The sequence below is a fragment of the Myotis lucifugus genome, unplaced genomic scaffold, assembly GCF_000147115.1.
Source record: "Myotis lucifugus unplaced genomic scaffold, Myoluc2.0 scaffold_926, whole genome shotgun sequence".
Lineage (NCBI taxonomy): Eukaryota > Metazoa > Chordata > Mammalia > Chiroptera > Vespertilionidae > Myotis > Myotis lucifugus.
Genome location: NW_005871974.1, coordinates 120820 through 140943, shown reverse-complemented (window position 1 = coordinate 140943; position 20124 = coordinate 120820). Strand labels below are relative to the sequence as shown.

The window sequence follows — 20124 nt, the reverse complement described above, 5'->3', positions numbered from 1 at the left end:
TATATTGTCTTTTTTGCCTAGAATGCCAGCTCTGCTTATTCAACTTCTGTCTATCCTTCCAGACTTCCCACCTCTCTCCCTCTTTTTTTAAAAAAATATGTTTTTATTGATTTTAGGGAGAGAGGAAGGGAAAGGGAAAGAGAGAATAATCTGTGAGATAGAAATATCGATTGATCGCCTCCATACACACCCTAATCGGAGGTGGAACCTGCAATCCGGGCATGTGCCCTGACCGGGAATCAAACCAGTGACCTTTTGGTACATGGGATACCACTCAACCAACTGAACCACCCTGGCCAGGGCTCTCCCTGCTCCTCTTCATTACCTTTTCTCTCTACCTGCTCATCAATGAAACCAGCTTCATACCAGCCACCCACAACCACCCAACACCAGCCCACAAACATCTACTGACTCTCTGGTAGGTCCAGACACTGAATAGGGTGAATTAAGCGAATAGTTCAGTAGGGTCAGGGAAACACTATGCATGCAGCGGTTCTCAACCTGTGGGTCGCGAACAATGAAAATACATCCTGCATATCAGATATTTACATGACGATCCATAACAGTAGCAAAATTACAGTTATGAAGTAGCAACGAAAATAATTTTATGGTTGGGGGTCACCACAACATGAGGAACTGTACGAAAGGGTCGTGGCATTAGGAAGGTTGAGAACCACTGGTAGAGTATTGTGGAAGCGCCGGGGGAGGCCAGTCTTTATTAGGATTTTTATGATCTGCCTTTCATTTTATATTCATTCTTTTTAAAACCCCTTAATACACGTTAGTACCTCTGGAGGCACTTAACCATATTTTGTCCTATATTTTACTCAGCTGAATAGATGTCTTATTTTGTAGAATATAAGACCTATGAGGAGAGATCCTTTTCTTGTTACTTACTGTACTCCCACCATCTGGACGTGCCTGGCACCTAGTAGGTGCTCCGTCAATTTTAATTGACTTGAATCCCCACTATGACACTCTCAGCTGTTTGAGTGCCAGAACTGGATTGAAGTGGGATCTTGAGTGGTGCCAAGCCAGTGCCTTAGACATAGCAGTTCCTTAGGAAATTCTGGGTTGAATGACCCTGTCAGGTGAGTGTGTGTGTGCCCGTTCCCCTCTTCATCAGCTTTCTTCCCACATGGGATTGCCCGCTCCCGTGTGTGTTAGTGACTGGGCTGTATGGACACCTGAGCTTTCTATGCTGAACATTTAAGCACCAGTTTTGGTTTTTGTTGCTTTCTCTTTTAGCCAGATGTTGCATCCCTTATCTGCTGCCCATGTCTTCATGACCATTAGCTATAAAATGGGGTAGAAAAAAGACACATTTCTTCCCGACATGCTCCCTGCTTGCTCATTTCTTTCCACGGAGCTAAGTGGGGACGAATGGCGAGGGAAAGGTAGAGGTGAAGAGAAGGTGGTTGAGGGGCCTGATGGCCTTTCTGCCCTCACCTGTTGAGGAGGACTAATCGTATTCCGAGGTTCTCAGGAACCTGTAGGTGAGAGGGGAGCATGGGTTGGTGGGGGGGTCCACTCGCCTGGCCAGGGAGCTTTGGTTCTCTGCAAATGAGATCATGGCCTCTCAATCTTCTCCTACTTTTGGAAATTCTTAGCAAGGAACACAAGGGATGGACCACACCCCTTCTTCTCACCTAGACCCATCTGTATCCCTCTACTCTTTACCTGACTCTCTTCTTCTGAACAGAAAACTTAGGCCATGGGAGTTTCGAGTACATGTCGGCCGTGTGCTGGCTCTTTGGGCGCAACCTGTACGACACGCTGCAGTATCCCGTGGGGCTGATCTCCTCTTCATGGGGCGGGACCCCCATTGAAGCCTGGTCATCTGGAAGGTCGCTGAAAGCCTGCGGGATCCCTAAGGAAGGGTAAGAAAGCATCCCGCAGTCTGGGAGAAAGCCTGCCAGGAAATTAGATAAAAGAGGAGAATCGCGGTCTCCTTTGAGGGGTGAAGTACGTGCTGAGTGTCCAAATATGTATTAACTTGTTCCGTGCACAGGCAAGGTATTATTTTCACTGTCACCACCACCACAGCCATCTGAGAACAGCACAAGCAATTATGAGTCTTTTTCTTAATAATAATTAGAGCTAATACTTACTGAAAGCTTTATGCTGAAAAATGTTGTAAGTAGTTTATATATAGTAACTCATTTAATACAACAATCTCTTGAAATGTAGATACTGTTAACATAGCGTGGAAAAAGATACCAAGTCGGAGCCCAGCCGGCGTGGCTCAGTGGTTGAGCGTCGAGCTATGAACCAGGAGGTCACCATTTGATTCCCGGTCAGGGCATATGCCTGGGTTGCGAGCTCCGTCCCCAGTGTGGGGCGTGCAGGAGGCAGCCGATCAATGATTCTCATCATTGATGTTTCTATCTCTCTCTCCCTCTCCCTTCCTCTCTGAAATCAATAAAAAAAATATTTTAAAAAAAAGATACTAAGTCGGAGAGAGCTTTAGTAACTTGCTCATGGACACACGCGTAAGTGGCAAGGCTGGCCTTAGCGTCTGCTCTTAACCACTGTGCTGTATTGCTTAGCAGAATAAACACCGTAACAGGAAGAACAAGTAGACGTGCAATCAAAGAAATATGTAGTGTAGTGATTAGGAAAGCACACTGAGGGAAAGCTAGATCAGGAAGGACACGTGGTGCGGGCTTTGGGTCAGAGGACGGGCTAATAAAATTTTGATCGTCCTGCTAACGTAGAGATGAACGATACGTGGACGGCCTTCACAGACATCGTCTCATCAGTCCTGGGAAGGCCTCTGGGAAGAGGGTGGACTTGAGCTCCTGGTTTCGCTTGGGTAAAGGTGTGCCTGTGTGAAGACATTCCATTTTGGAGCAGAAGGAATTGCCTGCAGTAAAGCAGGAGGCATCTGAAGCCAGGCCTCCCAGATCTCTGAGGACATGGAAGGGACAGTTCCAAGGGTGTGGGGGAGTGGGTGTACATTCCTACAGGCATTCTACAGAGAAACTCAGGAACACGTTGAAAGCCTTTTAAAAAAAATGTGTCCGTTCACCCAGCCGTTTCCGATCTGGGAGTTGATCTTAAGGAAATACTTGTCTGCATGCAATGAGGAAGCTATAGGAAAGAGAATTGTGGCGTTGCTTACAAAAGCAAAAAGCTTGAAACGATCTAAGTGTCTATTCATGGAGGACTAGTCAAACAGACCTATTGCCTTGTGTGTGAGACTCGTAATAAAACACTTCTCTTCGTGGCTTTAATGACCTGATCTGGAAACTGGGGTGGCCCACGTTGAACCCGTGGAAAACTGACTGATACCCTTATCCTGGGAAGAACCTGGAGGTGAAATTCAGAGACTGTTCACACGTGTCCATGTGAGGCAGAGCGGTTCAATGTAATCCTGTGTTGCTGTCATCAGAAATTTGCCCCAAGTAAAAGCTGGAGAGGCACCCACGTGAGCGATCATAATGTGATCGATCACTAGCTCTCTCCTGACACTTGTGTGCCTTATCGATTTCAGGTTCACTTCACCGGCTTCTATAAGTGGCCCCAGTAAACACTCTGTTCTCTGGAACGCCATGATCCATCCACTACATAATATGACTCTGAAAGGCGTGATATGGTACCAGGGTGAGTGTTCGATTTGCTATTTCTCCACCGTGTCAGTTAGCCTGGCTGCATAACAAACCATCCTAGAATTTAGCGACTTGCAACAAAAGCAATGTTATTTAGCTCCCTATTCTGTGGTCTAGCAGGGTCGTTTTTCTGTCTGGGCTGCTTTGGCTAATTTCCGCTGGGATCTTTATGTGTCTTTGACCACCTGGCAGGTTGATGGCCGAGTGACTTAGATTGGCCTCTCTCCCATGTGTTGGCTGGGAGCTGTCTACCAGCTGGGGCCCCGTGGCTCTCAATGTGGCCCCCCACCCTTCAGCAAGCTAGCTCAGACTTATTTTTACTGTTTACATAGCAGTTTCAGGGTTCTAGGTGTATCGAGAGAGCAGACCCCCAAACTGAAGCACTTTTCAAGCCTGCTTGTATCATGTTTGCTGATGCCCCTGTCGGCCCGAGCAAGGCCAGTCCAGAGAGACTGCAGGGAGGCCCACTTCCTAAGGCAGGGCTAGAGGTTGGGGAGCATTGTGTGGCCATTTCTGCTTCTACCCCAAACTTCTCTCACCACTTGGACTGTTTCCAGGGGAGGCCAACATCGATTTGAACAGGGACCTGTACAACTGCACGTTCCCCGCGCTCATTGAGGACTGGCGCCAGACCTTCCACCTCGGCTCTGAGGGGCAGACGGAGCGCCTCTTCCCGTTTGGATTTGTGCAGGTGTGTGTGGAGGGGAGGAGGGTCTACGGACCTTGCCGTGGGGATGTGCCACTGAGATCTCCTTCCTGGAATCCATATTCTTCTTTCACCCTCATAGCCGCTGGTCAGGGACTGAATGTATGGCTTAATTCATCTCTGTTCACTGCGGGGACAAGTGAGTCTTTTAAAAAGTGAAGAAGTAACTAATATGTCTTCCTATTAAAAAAGTACTGCATGTTTATTAAAGAAATATGAAAAAGATAAGCTAAAAAACATTTATAATTCCACCATCCAGAAATAAGCAGACTTTTCTGCTCATTATTTGTGAAATAGGATCCATACTACAATAGTGTACCATATCTTGCTTTTTCTTTCTCATAATGTTATATTGTGAACATTTTTCATGCTAATAGATTTTATTTATTATACCTATTTATTTATTTTAAAAATATTTTTATTGATTTCAGAGAGGAAGGGAGAGGGAAAGAGAGAGAGAGAGAGAGAGAGAGAGAGAGAGAGAGACATTGATGAGAGAGAATCATCGATCAGCTGCCTCCCGCATACCCCACCCTGGGGATCAAGCCCGCAACCTGGGCATATGTCCCAACTGGGAATCGAACCATGACCTCCTGGTTCATAGGTCAATGCTCAACCACTGAGCCAATAAATACTAATCTTGGGCACATTTTAAAAAAAATACATATTTTATTGATTTTTTTACCGAGAGGAAGGGAGAGGAATAGAGAGTTAGAAACATCAATGAGAGAGAAACATCGATCAGCTGCCTCCTGCACACCCCCCAGTGGGGATGTGCCCGCAACCAAGGTACATGCCCTTGACTGGAATCGAACCTGGGCCCCTTCGGTCCGCAGGCCGACGCTCTATCCACTGAGCCAAACCGGTCAGGACTTGGGCACAATTTATAATGATTACAGAGTACTCTGAAAGATGGTTATATTATAATTTATTTAACTGGGCCTTGATAAATGGGCACTGAGGCTGCTTTAAATGTTTTGCTTTTATAAGCAGCAGCATGTTTCTGTTCCTTGCAGCTAAATCCTCACACGCATGCTTAATTTTTTCCATAAGATAAATTCCCAGGAATGAAACTGCTAGGTTAAATTGAATACTTTTTAAGGCTCTAAACATGTTCCCAGAGTTCCCTGTAGACATTTATGAGTGGGTATGACTGTATACCCTTCACAACGATGTGTGAGAACGTTCCCTTCCCCATACCCTCCCTAACTTGGTGTTATCCCTGCCACTCCTTAGAAGGGACCTCGTTCTCTCACTCCCAGCCCATGGCACATGCTCTTTGCCTGAAATAATCTCTCTCTCCCACACTTTCCCAGCGAACTTTTACTTACCCTGCAGCTCTCGCCCTGGGTGTCACTTAGGAAGCCTCTGTGACTTACCGAAGTTTGAGTAAGGTGGTAGTTCTGACTTTGCTGGAACACAGGAAATTAAACAAGTAAAATGTTCTAAAACCAAGATCCAACTCACGACGTAGTGAGGGAATGGGCGTTAACATCTGAGCTGGACAGAATACTCCCCGACAGCTGCCTCTGGATGGCCACAGTTTCCCTTCCCACCAGCCACCCATCTCCTCTACCTCGTCCTACTTCACCATACTTTTTTTGGATAAAGATTTTTATAGACACTCTTTGCACTTATAACTACTTTACAATCATTTTCTTTCTTACATTTATTTTGACTTTGAAACAAGATTATTCTGCTCATTATTATCAAAATAGCAACTCCTGTCACAGTTCTGAGTTACTGTTGGTGGAACTACATTTGGGTTTTGAGGTACTTTTTTTGGTCTCTTAGCCTGTGTACTTGCTGATTTAAATGTGACTTCAGCCAGCTCAGCCCAGAAGTGTGTGCTGAATGCTTGCAGTGTGCTCTGAACTGTGCGAGGTGCTGGAAACAGCACGAACCGGAGGCCTTGTCCTGGCACCGAGGCCTTCCAGTTTAGTTGAATCCCCTTAGCCTCTGGGCTTAGCTTGATGTCATCAACAAAAATATGTTGGTCACATGTGGAATACCGAGACTATCAACGTCTGCCTTCAAAGGGAGATACCGGATCACAGCTGCCTTCAGATGGAAGCCAGCCTGCCTGGATTCCGATCCCAGGTCCGGCACTTCTTTAGCTATGCGATTTTGAACAAGATATCAAACTTCTTTGTTATTTTAAGTGTTAGTGAGTTAATCCATGTAAAGCTTGGCACATGTCAGATAAAGTTAGTGTTTGCTTTTGTTTATTATTTTTATTGATTTCAGAGAGGAAGGAAGAGGGAGAGAGAGATAGAAACATCAGTGATGAGAGAGAATCATTGATTGGCTTCCTCCTGCACACCCCACACTGAGGATTGAGACCGCAACTGGGGCATATACCCTGACCAGGAATCGAACCGTGACCTCCTGGTTCATAGGTCAACGCCTCGACCACTGAGCCACGCCGGCTGGGCAGTGTTTGTTTTTATTAATGAGAGAGGCCAGAAAATCTGGAGGGACAGTGGTCTGTAAGAAAAGATGAATGCTGGGTTTGAAGTGATGGTTGCAGGAACTGGAGCACAGTTAGCGATGCAGGACTCAAGCTCAGTAGATAGACCAGGGCCAGACGCATGTGTCAGAGATTATTCATGGAGAGGTGACCTGAAGCATGGTGGGGGCAGGAGTCCCTGTGACGCTTTCTTAGAAGGGGTTTGGAGTGGAACAGACTGCAAAGTGCAGTATGTTATTTGTAAAGCCCTCTGGATGTGGCCACCTTTCTATTCTTTGGCTATTACATGCCTTCAGAAGCAGCAGCATTTCTACTAATCACCATAGGAGGCTGAACAGCACCCCGCTGTATCCTTAGGAAAAACCATTTGGTTGTGGAGTGTGCTGGTGCCCCCATGTGGCCAGTATGTACTAGTGCAATCAATGAAATGGGAGTGGAGAATTGCTGCAGGAATTCTCGGCAAAACTGCCATTTTGAGAAACTTCCTTGGCATGAGTGACTGTTGTTGGCATTTCTCCCTGTTGTGCGGCACGCTGGTACTTACCCTAGAGCAGTGGTTCTCAACCTTCTGGCCCTTCAAATACAGTTCCTCATGTTGTGACCAAGCCATAAAATTATTTTCTGTAATGTTGCTACTGTTATGAATCGTAATGTAAATATCTGATATGCAGGATGGTCTTAGGCGACACCTGTGAAAGGGTCGTTCGACCGCCAAAGGGCTCTTGACCCACAGGTTGAGAACCGCTGCCCTAGACCTTTCTGGTAGCTTTGTTAGCGCGATTCCCATCCCGGCACTGACGGGTGAATATGGTTCCACCTTCAGTCTTCTGGGTGTCTTGTGGGAAGAAGTGGGGTGACTCATGGATCTTTTAATCCAGTTTTCTAGTTTTCATGACATTCCATTATTATGAAGCTCCACTACCTTTTATCATTTCATCGATTAAAGCCAATTTGCATAAGAGATTTTAATAAGAGAATTGGAAATATCACCTACATCCCACATCATACTGTCCATATAAGAAATGTTCAGCCACAACATCAGCCCAGCATCACGTGTCTCACTCGTTCACTTTTAAAAAAAAAATATATATTTTATTGATTTTTTACAGAGAGGAAGGGAGAGAGATAGAGAGCTAGAAACATCGATGAGAGAGAAACAACGATCAGTCGCCTCCTGCACATCTCCTACCGGGGATGTGCCCGCAACCCAGGTACATGCCCTTGACCGGAATCGAACCTGGGACCTTTCAGTCCGCAGGCTGACGCTCTATCCACTGAGCCAAACTGGTTTCGGCTCACTCGTTCACTTTTTGATTTGACATACAAGTAATTTGAGTTACGAGCTCTGTCACGGAACGAATTAAACTCGTAAGTCAAGGCCCCACTGTATTGGAATCAAAGCAGATGGAAGGGAGTTACATGAAATTCGTTAGTGGCAGGATAAGGCGGTGGGAGAAAGCAAAGCGGGGAAAGCTCTAGGACTGGGTAAAGAGTAAAATGGAAAGACGCTTCTTTTACATGGGTGGGTGCAGGATAGTTAACTAACGTGTACATGGAGGCGGCACGTGGAGAACAAGAGACAGTGAGGGGTTCCGTGGTGTCCTGCCTGGTGCGGTAGGTGTGCCGTAAGGGGTCTGGACAAGGAGATTACGCTGACATTTCAAAGGTCTGTTATCTTAGATGCAGAAAGACAGTGGACAGGCCCACCTCAGGTAAAGACTGACCTTTGTCAAGGGAGCTACAGGCCTGGGACTGGACTACCCGCCGTGACGCGCTTTTAGTTGGGAAGTTTTATGTTCAGACCATCTGTGTGGTTACTCTAAGCCTCTGAGTGTGTAAGGCCGCCATGCAGGCCTTCCTGAGCTGGCCGGGTTAGTATGTGGCCCCTTTTTGTCCCCATGCCCTTCATCCCATATCCCTTCTGCTACGGTTGCAGCCTCTCCAGTGTTTTCCTGATGACCTCCTACTCTTTCTGGAACAACTCCAGGGGCAGGAAATGCCCTCTATTCAGAGTGCGGCCACATCTGTAGGGATGGTCTCGGGAGTTTCCTGGGCCATGTGAGTAACGAGCCTGGGAGAAACAGTCTGTTCCTAATGCAGCTCCTCTGATGGGGACAGGCATTTACAATGGCCATGTGGTTGCTCACCCGGGCTGTTTTCCAATGTCCAGCTTGGCCTACTGTTAGGTCATGGCTTATAAAGAGAGATAAGAGGTGGATGCCTCGAGTTGGCTGGAACTAAGGCTAAGCATAAGGCTCTATCTAAAGCAGAGGACAGGGTGATACAAGCATCAGAGAAGGAAGGAATAGCGGGACCACGTGCATTGTAGTAACTTTTCTGGAGCTTCTGCCCTTTGCAAGAATAGGAATCGATCCACTTTTAATCTAGATGAAAGCAAATGCTGTGTACTCAGCTATGCATACAGAATCCATGACTTAAAATAGCATTGATGATTATGGCTCACGTACTGGAGTGGCTGGGGGTTGATTGACGTTGGCTGAGCCCCACTGGGCACTTTCCTGTCTCGGTGGGTCTGCTGGGGGCTCTGCTGCAGGCCAGGCTTGGCTGGTTGGCTGAGATGAGGCCGCTCTGTCCCACAGCCGTCAGCCTCCTTTTGAGAGCAGCGGGCTAGCCCGGGTATGCCATTCTCATGGCGCTGGCAGAGATGCAAAAGAGTGAGTGGAACCATGCTAGGTCTCTTTTTTTTTTTTTAATTAAATCTTTATTGTTCAGATTACATTTGTTCCTCTTCCCCCCCCCCCAATACCTCCCCTCCTCCCAGTTCCCGCCCCACCCTCCGCCCTCACTCCCCACCCACTGTCCTCATCCATAGGTGCACGATTTTTGTCCAATCTCTTCCCGCATCTCCCATTCCCCTTTCCCCCCCAAGAATAGTCTGTCCATTCCCTTTCTATGTCCCTGATTCATTATAATCACCAGTTCATTCTGTACATCAGATTATTTATTCACTTGATTCTTAGATTCACTTGTTGATAGATGCATGTTTGTTGTTCACAATTTGTATCTTTACCTTTTTCTTCTTCCTCTTCTTAAAGGATACCTTTCAGCATTTCGTATAATACTGGTTTAGTGGTGATGAACTCCTTTAGCTTTTCCTTATCTGTGAAGCTCTTTATCTGACCTTCAATTCTGAATGATAGCTTTGCTGGATAAAGTAATCTTGGTTGTAGGTTCTTGGTATTCAGCACTTTGAATATTTCTTGCCATTCCCTTCTGGCCTGCAAAGTTTCTGTTGAGAAATCAGCTGACAGTCGTATGGGTATTCCCTTGTAGGTAATTGAGTCTCTTTCTCTTGCTGCTTTTAAGATTCTCTCTTTGTCTTTTGCTCTTGGCATTTTAATTATGATGTGTCTTGGTGTGGTACTCTTTGGATTCCTTTTGTTTGGGGTTCTCTGCGCTTCTTGGACCTGTAAGTCCATTTCTTTCACCAGGTGGGGGAAGTTTTCTGCCATTATTTCTTCAAATAGGTTTTCAATATCTTGCTGTCTCTCATCTTCTGGCACCCCAATAATTCTGATATTAGTGCGCTTGAAGCTGTCCCAGAGGCTCCTTACACTATCTTCGTATTTTCAGATTCTTTTTTCATTTTGCTTTTCCGGTTGGGTGTTTTTTGCTTCTTCGAATTTCAAATCTTTGGCTTGATTCTTGCGCTCCTCTGGTCTGCTATTGGGTATAATATTCTTTATTTCAGTCCATGTATGCTTAATTTCTAGTTTCTTTATCGTAGCATCGAGGGTCTCATTAGTTTTTGTGAGGCTCTCCACAAGTTTATTGCAAGCCCTCAAAATTGCGTTTTTTAGCTCCATATCCTCCATTTCTGTCATGTTTTTTTGTCTCCGCATTTTTTATGCTTTCTTGGTGCACCCCCTTGTGGTCTTTGTGCGCAGTCTTGTTCTAGTTAAGCCTTGATTTTTTTAGTTAATACTGAGAGATTTGACCACCAGGCTGACTGGCTGTGAGAATCAGCTGTGTGGAAAACTTCTGTCCTCTGGGGAGGTGCTAATCTAGCCTTTGCCTGAGGCGATCCGGCAAATGGCTCTGTGCAGGGCTTGGGCGGGGCAGGTCCAACAGGGCGGGCGGAGGGAGCAGTTATGGCCGCTCTCAGTCCCGTTCCCAGAGGCTCTGCTTCTCAGAACCCCGGCAGCTGCTGCAAACCTCGGAGAGAAAGCTGCCCTCAGGTTCCAACTGATGCCAGCCAATCCCGCTTCTCCCGTTTGAGTCTGGGTCCCTAGAGACTCGCCCGGATCTGGAGCCCAGAGTCTGAGACTCCCTCCTGACTGAAAACGACAACCGCGCCCTCAGCCACCAGCCCGCTTTGCGCGCGCACCTCGGTACCTTTGTATTTTCCACACTGCGCCTCCTCTGAGCCTCGGTTTGCTGTTCTCTTTCCTTCTAGTTGAAGAGTCTCTCCTCAGCCAGCATTCCTGTGGTTCTGGGTGATGTCTGTTCCGTCTTTTAGTTGTATTTTTGAAGTGGTTGTTTGCGGCAGCAGTCTCCGGTGTTTACCTATGCCGCCATCTTGGTTCTCCCATGCTAGGTCTCTTGAGGCGAGGCTAGGACTGGACACACCGTAACTTCTGTTTCATCGATTGGCCAGAGCAAACGACGTGGCTGAGCTCAGAATCAGGTGGTGGGGAAATGCACTTTTCCTCTTAATAGGAGAAGCCATAGAGCCATATGACAAGAGGGTGTGGATATAGGAAGGTGTAAAGAATTGGGACCTTAGCCCTAGCTGGTTTGGCTCAGTGGATAGCCTATCAGCCTGCAGACCGAAGGGTCCACGGTTCGATTCCTATCAAGGGCACGTACCAGTGTTGCAGGCACACCCTGACAAGGGCCAGGGTTGTGCAACCAATCAGTGTACCTCTCTCACATGGATGTTTCTCTCTCTTTGTCTCTCCTCCTCCCTTTCTCTCTCTAAAAAAATAAAAAATATTTTAAAAAAATAATTGGGACCTTTGATGCAATTTGTCCACATGCTCAAAGACAGGTCCCTCTTTGCTTTCCTACAAACACTGCCTAGCCCTATGTTGTACGCAGGTGTGTCCATCACCTACTGCTTTGCAACAAACGACCCCAAAACACAGTGTCTTAAAACATCAGCCATTGGTTCCGCTCAGGCCTCCATGGGCTGGCCAGGCGGTCTCAGTGGGATGGCACCCCTCTGCTCCATGTGACATCGGCGGGCGAGCTCTGTGGCTGCAGTTTGAACGTAAGGATCTAGAATCCACATCACTGGCCCCTCTGCTGGGATTGCTGGGGCAAAATGCCTATCTCCTTCATGATCTTCCAGTGTCCAAGGCCCCTCTCTCTACATCACTCCTCCAGCAGGGCAGCTAGACTTTTTTTTTTTTACCGGCCATCTCAGGGTCCGAGGAGAATGAAAGCAGAAGGCAGGGGCTCCTGAGGCAAAAACTTGAAAGCTGCCCAACATCATTTCTGAGCATTCCATTGGTCAGAGAACATCACACACGTAGCCTAGATTCCACGGGAGGAGACATCGACTCCGCATCGTGGTGAGAGCAGTGGCCGAGTTACACTGTGGCAGGTGGGATGAAGGATTCTGCCACAACAGTGAGAAGCTCAGGAGATACTTGTTGAGTGAACTTCTGAACAAATGAATGAAGCAGAACCAGGGTTTGCTTGCGAAAAGACTCCGGTGTAGGATTCTGCTGCAATAAAATTCTGACGCAGCCATCTCTCTGCTTCCCAGTTGTCTGCAGTTTTGTCTAATGAAGACTCAGATGATCGATTTCCCCAGATCCGTTGGCATCAAACAGCAGACGTTGGCTATGTCCCCAACCAAAGGATGCCCAACACTTTCATGGCTGTAGCTATGGACCTCGGTGACAGGACCTCGCCTTTCGGCAGGTATGGGTGCCTCTTGGGCTTTGTTTGAATAATCATACGTTCCTTATCTGTGGCCTTCACTGTGATGTTCACTTGTGAGAGGAGAGAGAGTAGATGGCCTCAGGATTGGACCCTAGAAGCAGTCTCTAGAGCAGCGGTTCTCAACCTGTGGGTCGCGACCCCTTTGGGGGTCGAACGACCCTTTCACAGGGGTCGCCTAAGACCATCGGAAAACACATATATAATTACATATTGTTTTTGTGATTAATCACTATGCTTTAATTTTTTTTTTTAAATATATTTTATTGATTTTTTACAGAGAGGAAGGGAGAGAGATAGAGAGTTAGAAACATCGATGAGAGAGAAACATCGATCAGCTGCCTCCTGCACATCTCCCACTGGGGATGTGCCCGCAACCCAGGTATATGCCCTTGACCGGAATCGAACCCGGGACCCTTCAGTCTGCAGGCCGACGCTCTATCCACTGAGCCAAACCGGTTTCGGCAACTATGCTTTAATTATGTTCAATTTGTAACAATGAAATTGGGGGTCACCACAACATGAGGAACTGTATTAAAGGGTCGCTGCAGCATTAGGAAGGTTGAGAACCACTGCTCTAGAGTCATTTACACTGGGATGTGCTGTAGTAATAATTAAAAAAAGAACCCTCAACATCTCAGTGCTTTGATGCAACAAAAATGTATTTCTTGTTCACGCTCCATGTCCAGAGGTCAGCAGAGAGGCTTTGCCATCGTGGTCGTCCACAGATCCAGAGAAACAGAGGCCCCGCGTCGATCTGTCCCTCCACGGTCACCTTAAAGTCCCACACTGGCAATTGAGTGCTCTCCCTGGAAGCAACACAAGACCCTGCTGCCCACGTTAAATTGTCCACCCGCAGTCGCGTGGCCATGCCCAGCTTCAGGGAGAGGGAAGCGTGATTCTGCCACGGCCTCAGAGGAGGAGCAGTGGAGTGTTTGGGAGTGGTCCCGATGACCACCACATGCTAGCTAGCACAGGATACAAGGGGGTTTCAGTGCAGCCCAACGCACAGTGTCTGGATTATCTTAGGAGCTTGAACTAGTATTTGTTTATTTTTTAATGAATGAATAATTATTTTTTTATTTATTTATTTTTTTTTTTAGTTTGGGACCTTTTTTTTTGTTTTGTTTTTTTGTTTTTTTTTATTCTTTTTTAAAAAAAAATATTATAATAAGTATTGCAAAGGGTATTACATATGTGTCCTTCCCCCACCCCCCGCCCTTGATAATCCCTGCCCTCCCTTACCCCCCAGTGTCTTATGTCCATTAGTTATGGTTATATGGATGCATACAAGTCCTTTGGTTGATCTCTTACTCCCCTCCCTTCTGCCCCCCAACCCTCTCTGGCCTTCCCACTGCAGTTTGACAATCAGTTTGAGGCAGCTCTGCCTCTGTATCTATTATTGTTCAAAAGTTTGTAATGGTCTCTATTATCCATGAATGAGTGAGATCATGTGGTATTTTTCTTTCATTGACTGGCTTATTTCACTTAGCATAATGCTCTCCAGTTCCATCCATGCTGTTGCAAATGGTAAGAGTTCCTTCTTTTTTACAGCAGCATAGTATTCCATCGTGTAGATGTACCACAGTTTTCTAATCCATAATGAATGAATAATTATTGAATGAACAGATAAACCCTGGAGGGGACCAAGTAATGAATAGATGGTTCAGATGAAACACAGGCTCTGTTGTTTGGAATAGTCTTATGAGTTAGCTCTCCTTGGTTAGTTCTAGTACCTTCCCTCCCTCCCTCGCTTTCTCCACCCTTCCCTTCCTACCTCTCTCCCTCCCTCCCTCCCTCCTTCTTTCCCTCCTTTTATTTCTTCCTTCCAAGTCATCTATTATTCAAGGTTTCCAGCCCATAGACGGCCCAGAGCCCCAGCTGTGATTACCACTCACCATTTCTCTTAAGCTGACCAGCCACTGGCTATTAGACTCAGCCAACTTTATTCTCACCTTCTGGGGGTGTTTGTATATTATTTCCTTTTTAAAAAACCTGGTTATTGCCCTAGCTGGTTTGGCTCAGTGGATGGAGTGTCAGCCTTCGGGGTCCCGGGTTCAATCCCGGTCAAGGGCACATGCCTGGGTTGTGGGCTTGATCCCCAGTAGGGGGCATGCAGGAGGCAGCCAATCGATGATTCTCTCTCATTGATGTTTCTCTCTCCCTCTCCCTTCCTCTCTGAAATTAATAAAAGTACATTTTTTAAATTTATTTTTTTAAAAAATATATTTTATTGATTTTTCACAGAGAGGAAGGGAGAGAGAGAGAGAGAGAGTTAGAAACATCAATGAGAGAGAAACATCGATCAGCTGCCTCCTGCACATCTCCCACTGGGGATGTGCCCGCAACCAAGGCACATGCCCTTGACCGGAATCGAACCTGGGACCCTTCAGTCCGAAGGCCGACGCTCTATCCACTGAGCCAAACCGGTTTCGGCTAAAAGTACATTTTTTAAAAATCTGGTTATTATTGAGCTCAAACCCAAAGTTCAGTACTTGTGTTTTGTCCTGCAGCATCCACCCTCGAGATAAGCAGACCGTGGCCTACCGGCTGCACCTGGGGGCCCGAGCTGTGGCTTATGGGGAGAAGAAGGTGACCTTCCAGGGACCACTGCCTGAGAAGATAGAGCTCCTGGCCAACAAGGGGCTGCTCAGCCTCACGTACTCCCAGCACATTGAGGTGCAGAGGCAGGACCACGAGATATTTGAGGTGAGAACAGCAGAAACAATGGGGGTTCCTCCTGAATGGGGATTCAGTATCAGGATTTCCTCCCGGTGAGGCCCACCTCTTCAATTTAACGTAACTGCGAGGCAGGGCTTGCTTGGTGGGGGGCTGAGTTTATCTAAGAGGGGCAAATAAACAGCCCTTAATTATTTGCCTTGAGCGGCGATTTTCAACCCTTTTCATCTCATGGCACACCTCAGCTAATTACTAAAATCCTTCTTTTCTTCCCAGTCTGACCAAAAAATAGGTCTGATTTTGATTCATTCACACCACATGGCTATTGTGTTGGCCGTTGTCATTTCCGCATTTGACAAGCGAAAAGTGGTCAGTGCCCTGACTAATAGTCAGTGTGGCATGCTTTAAGAATTCATGCGGCACACCGGTAGACAGTCGCTGGCTTAGAGGCAGTTTTGATAGGACAATCAAGGAAGGGAAAACGAGTCCATATTTAAATGATACTCCTTTTGTATTTTCCCTCCAAAGCAGCCATCTCTGTTCTGGGCAGGCCCTGCAGCTTTATTTGCAGGTTGCCTGTTGAAAGGATCCTTGCTCCAGAATATTCCCCTCATCCTTAGATGTCTCTTTCATCCTAAATTCTGATATCCTTTTGAGTTTAGTGTCTCCTATAAGAGGCTTAAACCTGGTGATTTGGAGCTTGGTGTGAATTTCTATAATGAAAGTACTTTTCTTCTAAAGATCATCCCACAGTGGTGCTGGGGCTGTTGATTGAAGAGGTTCTTCTGTAGATGGAACATTTACATGAGTGTCTGGGAAGCAAGAGGCCATTGCTAGGGTTGGGGGCATCTGGAAAGAGGGCACCGGAGGAGAGGAAAGAGTATTTAAACCAACTTTAGTCACACAGGCGTTTATCCAGGGCAGCTTCTCTGGAACCCGGTGCTTGGTCAGTGCTCATGCCACTTAGCTTCTGGGCTCTGGGTGTTAGGGGAATTCTAGCTCCCAGGGGGCTTCTGCATTCTGTCTCCACTTTCATCAGTATCTGGCAGTCCGTCCATCATCTGGACCCAGAATCACAGTTGCAGTCAGAATGTAAGCTTGGGCACTGGATCATTTATCTTCCCTTCCCGGGATTGCTGAGTTAAGGCCTCGTTATCCAAAGTTCCTTTGTGCCCTTCCCTCGTTCCTCAGCTCCGTGGCAGGGCCACAGGGAGCAGCAGCTTTACCACTTGTCAGGAGGGTGACCGCAAGGATGTTCGGGGAGCCTTCCCCAAATGCTGGATGTGATGGTGCTTCCCCATCTCCCCCCGTAGTTTATGCTTTGTTGGTTGAGTTATTTATTTCATCACATGAACATTTATTGTCAACCGGTGGCTGTAGTGACCAGACTGACTCAGATTTGCTCTGGTCGCTGTAGAAAGTGGGTCCTTGGCCCAAAGTGGCTTTCTCTCCCTACAGTCTGTCTCAAAGAGCAGTTCCCAGCCTCGAGGAGCATCCTTCTACCTGACCTGACTCTTCCTATTTATGACTCTCTCATTAGATCTCGTGTTGTGGTGACCATCAGTGCAAGTGGCTTCCAGCTCCCGTGAACACTTCCTCCACCCAGACCCTGGCCCTGAATATCAGTTCTTGTCCTGGCGCCGTGGCCGCTCTCCGCTATGCCTGGGCCACTTGGCCTTGCGAATATAAACGGTGTCCCCTATACGACCCCAAGAGTTCCCTGCCAGCCCCTCCCTTCATTGCTTTTAATTGCAAACCAGATGCCTGGACATCACAGTAAGGCTGCGATGATTTAGTGCAGTAGGATCAGATCTTAGACATAAGTAAATGACAACAAAAAAGTAGATTTAATTTTGATTCATTCACACCAATAGCTATTATTGTGTTGGCTGTTGGGTGATTTTTTTTTTTTTTAATTTGACAATCTAAGGGAAAAGAGGTCAGTGCCATGACTAAATAGTCAGGTATTGCATGTTTTAAAAATTAGATTTGGGCATTTAGGAGTTTAAATGATGACAACTGTTGCTTTTAAAGGCAATTAACAGAAAAACTTCATTGGAGCGTTCCCAGCCAGCCTGTATTATGAGAGGAGCCAGGGCTGGTGAACAATGAAATGCCTGCCTTTTGTCCTCTAGTTGGGCTGTGCCTGTATTGGACTCATGCCAACCTACAAGCAAATTGAACCTCAATGTCATTTACTTCTCATAACTGGGAGTGAAACATCTAGCTGGCCCACATGGCCTTGAAGTTTCTTCCAACCCTCGTTTCCTCAGTTCTGGGTGTAAGAGGACAAGGTGTTAGATGTTTCCCTCTAAGCCAAATACAGTTCTGCTCTTTCAGTACCAATAATGATAATGTGGATGGTGAAAGCTAACAAAGCAGAACCATGTGTAGGCATTTGGGGAGGTGCTGAGGCCAGCCTTAGGAATGAAGAGAAAGGTGAATGAAGTGTGGTAGAGACGATGCTCAGGCTGCCAGTAACAGGTCCTGGGGATCACCAGCTTAGAAAGATGTGACATTGGAGGTCACTGAGGAGCAAGCAGGTCATTAGAGATCATTATAAATCTCAGGCCCTGGCCAGCATCTGCCCACGAACCCAAGGGTCATGGGTTCGATCCTGGTCAAGGGCACATACCTGGGTTCCAGGTTCCCCGCCCCGATTGGGGCTTGTGTGGGAGGCAGCCAATTAATGTGGTTCTCACATGGATGTTTCTCTCCTCTCTCTCCCTCCCACCTCCCTTTCACTCGCTCTAAAATCAATGGAAAAAATATCCTCCAGTGAGGAGTAACAAAGAAAAAATACATGTTGGCTCTTTAAAGGTACGAGTTTTAACTATAAAAACGATAATCCAGATGGAAGAAAAAAGTGAGGCTGGAAGTGAAGCTACTTGATAAGTATTTAGAAAAATAATCCCATGGGACAAATGTGAAAGAGGGCTCTTGTGTGTACTGTTAAGAATCAATGCTATTTATTGGTTGATTAAAAACAGCTCACGGCTCTTGACAATTGTATGTTGTCTATTAGAAGTTAGAAATGAAAGTGTAAGTCACACATTGTTTGAAGGGATACAGGGTGAGAAATGCCTCATTAGGCCACTTTGTCATGTGAACATGAGTGTACTTATACCGACCTAGATGGTGTAACCTACTGCTCCTGGGCTACAAGCCCATACAGCATGTTACTGTACTACTGTAGGCAGTTTCAACACAGTGGTATTTGTGTACTTAAACATATGAGAGGTACAGTGACAAAATGGTATAAAAGATAAAAAATGGTACATCTGTCCAGGGCATTTACCTTGAAAGGAGCTTGCAGGACTGGAGTTGCTCCAGGTGTCAGTGAAGTAAGTGGTGAGTGAATGTGAAGGCCTGCCCTAGGACATTATGTGCACTACTGTAGACTTTATGAACACTGCACACGTAGGCTGCTCTAAATTAACATAAAATATTCTTCTTCAATAATAAATTAACCTTTGCCCTGATGGTTTTGGCTCAGTGGATAGAGCGTCAGCCTGTGGACTGAAGGGTCCCAGGTTCAATTCTAGTCAAGGGCATGTACCTTGGCTGCAGACACATCCCCAATAGGGGGTGTGCAGGAGGCAGCTGATCGATGTTTCTCTCTCATCAATGTTTCTGTCTATCCCTCTCCCTTCCTCTCTGTAAAAAAATCAGTAAAATATATTTTTTTAAAATAAAATTAAAAAAAAATTAACCTTAGCTTACTGTAACTTTACTTTATAAACTAGATAGTTAAGCTCAGGTTCCTTTCATCCCCAAACACCTACAGCACACAGTTTGAAAAATGAGGATTAGGAAGTGGATATGTTAATGAAGTCATATAAAATTTATTTTTGTTGGAAATTTAAAAAATTCCATGGGAACTCAGGTTATTTCTCAAATGAAATAACATTTTACTGTTTGAAAAATGAAATTTATAATCAACTGTAGATGATTTGGGCGCTAATAAAAAGTATAAGTAAAAATTACCCCAAAATTCATCATTTGGAGAGAAACACTAATATTGTGGTGAAAAGTCACTTGATTTGTTTGAGTCATATTTTACACACTAATTGGATATTATTTTTAATGTTTTTTACTTATTCTAACAAAATAATTTTCCTATGTAAATTGAATATAGATTGTGACATTTTGTGGAAATCCCATTTTAAAAAAATGTTGATTTTTTTGAGAGAAACATCTATCGGTTGCCTCCTGCATGCACCCCAACTGGGGACTGAACCCACAACCTGGGTATGTGCCCTGACTGGGAATCGAACCTGCGACCTTTCGGTGCATAGGATGACTTTCAACCAACTGAACCACAATGGCCAGGGATGGGAGCCCCATTCTTTAAGTAATTCCCCATTAGTGGACAACCAATTTTTTTGTAATTTTCCACAGTATCACTAATACTGTGATAATTGTTACTTGCAAACATCACACCACACTTAATTTCCCTAGGGCCCTTAATGTGGAATAACAGGTTTAGGATAAATATATTTAAAATTTTGATACCAACAGCTTTATCTTCCCAAGGGATCAACAGTTTACATTCCCAACAAGGTATAGTCCCATTTTTTATCTCATTCTCATTGATATTGCACGTTGTCAAATCCAAAACATCCTTAATTCAGTAGATGAAAAGATATTTTAAGTATAAGGCAGTATTTTTCAAGTTTTTAAAAATGATCCATAGGAAAAACATTTGACATTCCATGTATTCCCATACATGTGAATGCATGTGTGAT

At 45.7% G+C, this 20124-nt stretch overlaps 1 protein-coding gene across 1 annotated transcript; it reads left to right on the top strand.

Annotated features, from left to right (window-relative positions):
- Window positions 1-309: 309 nt before the first annotated feature.
- SIAE (sialic acid acetylesterase) lies at window positions 310-18383 on the top strand. Its single transcript, XM_014448803.2, has 7 exons — window positions 310-418; window positions 1703-1880; window positions 3497-3606; window positions 4169-4302; window positions 12522-12679; window positions 15211-15406; window positions 16917-18383. Exons 2-7 carry the CDS (start codon window positions 1732-1734, stop codon window positions 17154-17156), a joined length of 987 nt encoding a protein of 328 aa, XP_014304289.1. The 5' UTR covers window positions 310-418; window positions 1703-1731; the 3' UTR covers window positions 17157-18383.
- Window positions 18384-20124: the final 1741 nt, after the last annotated feature.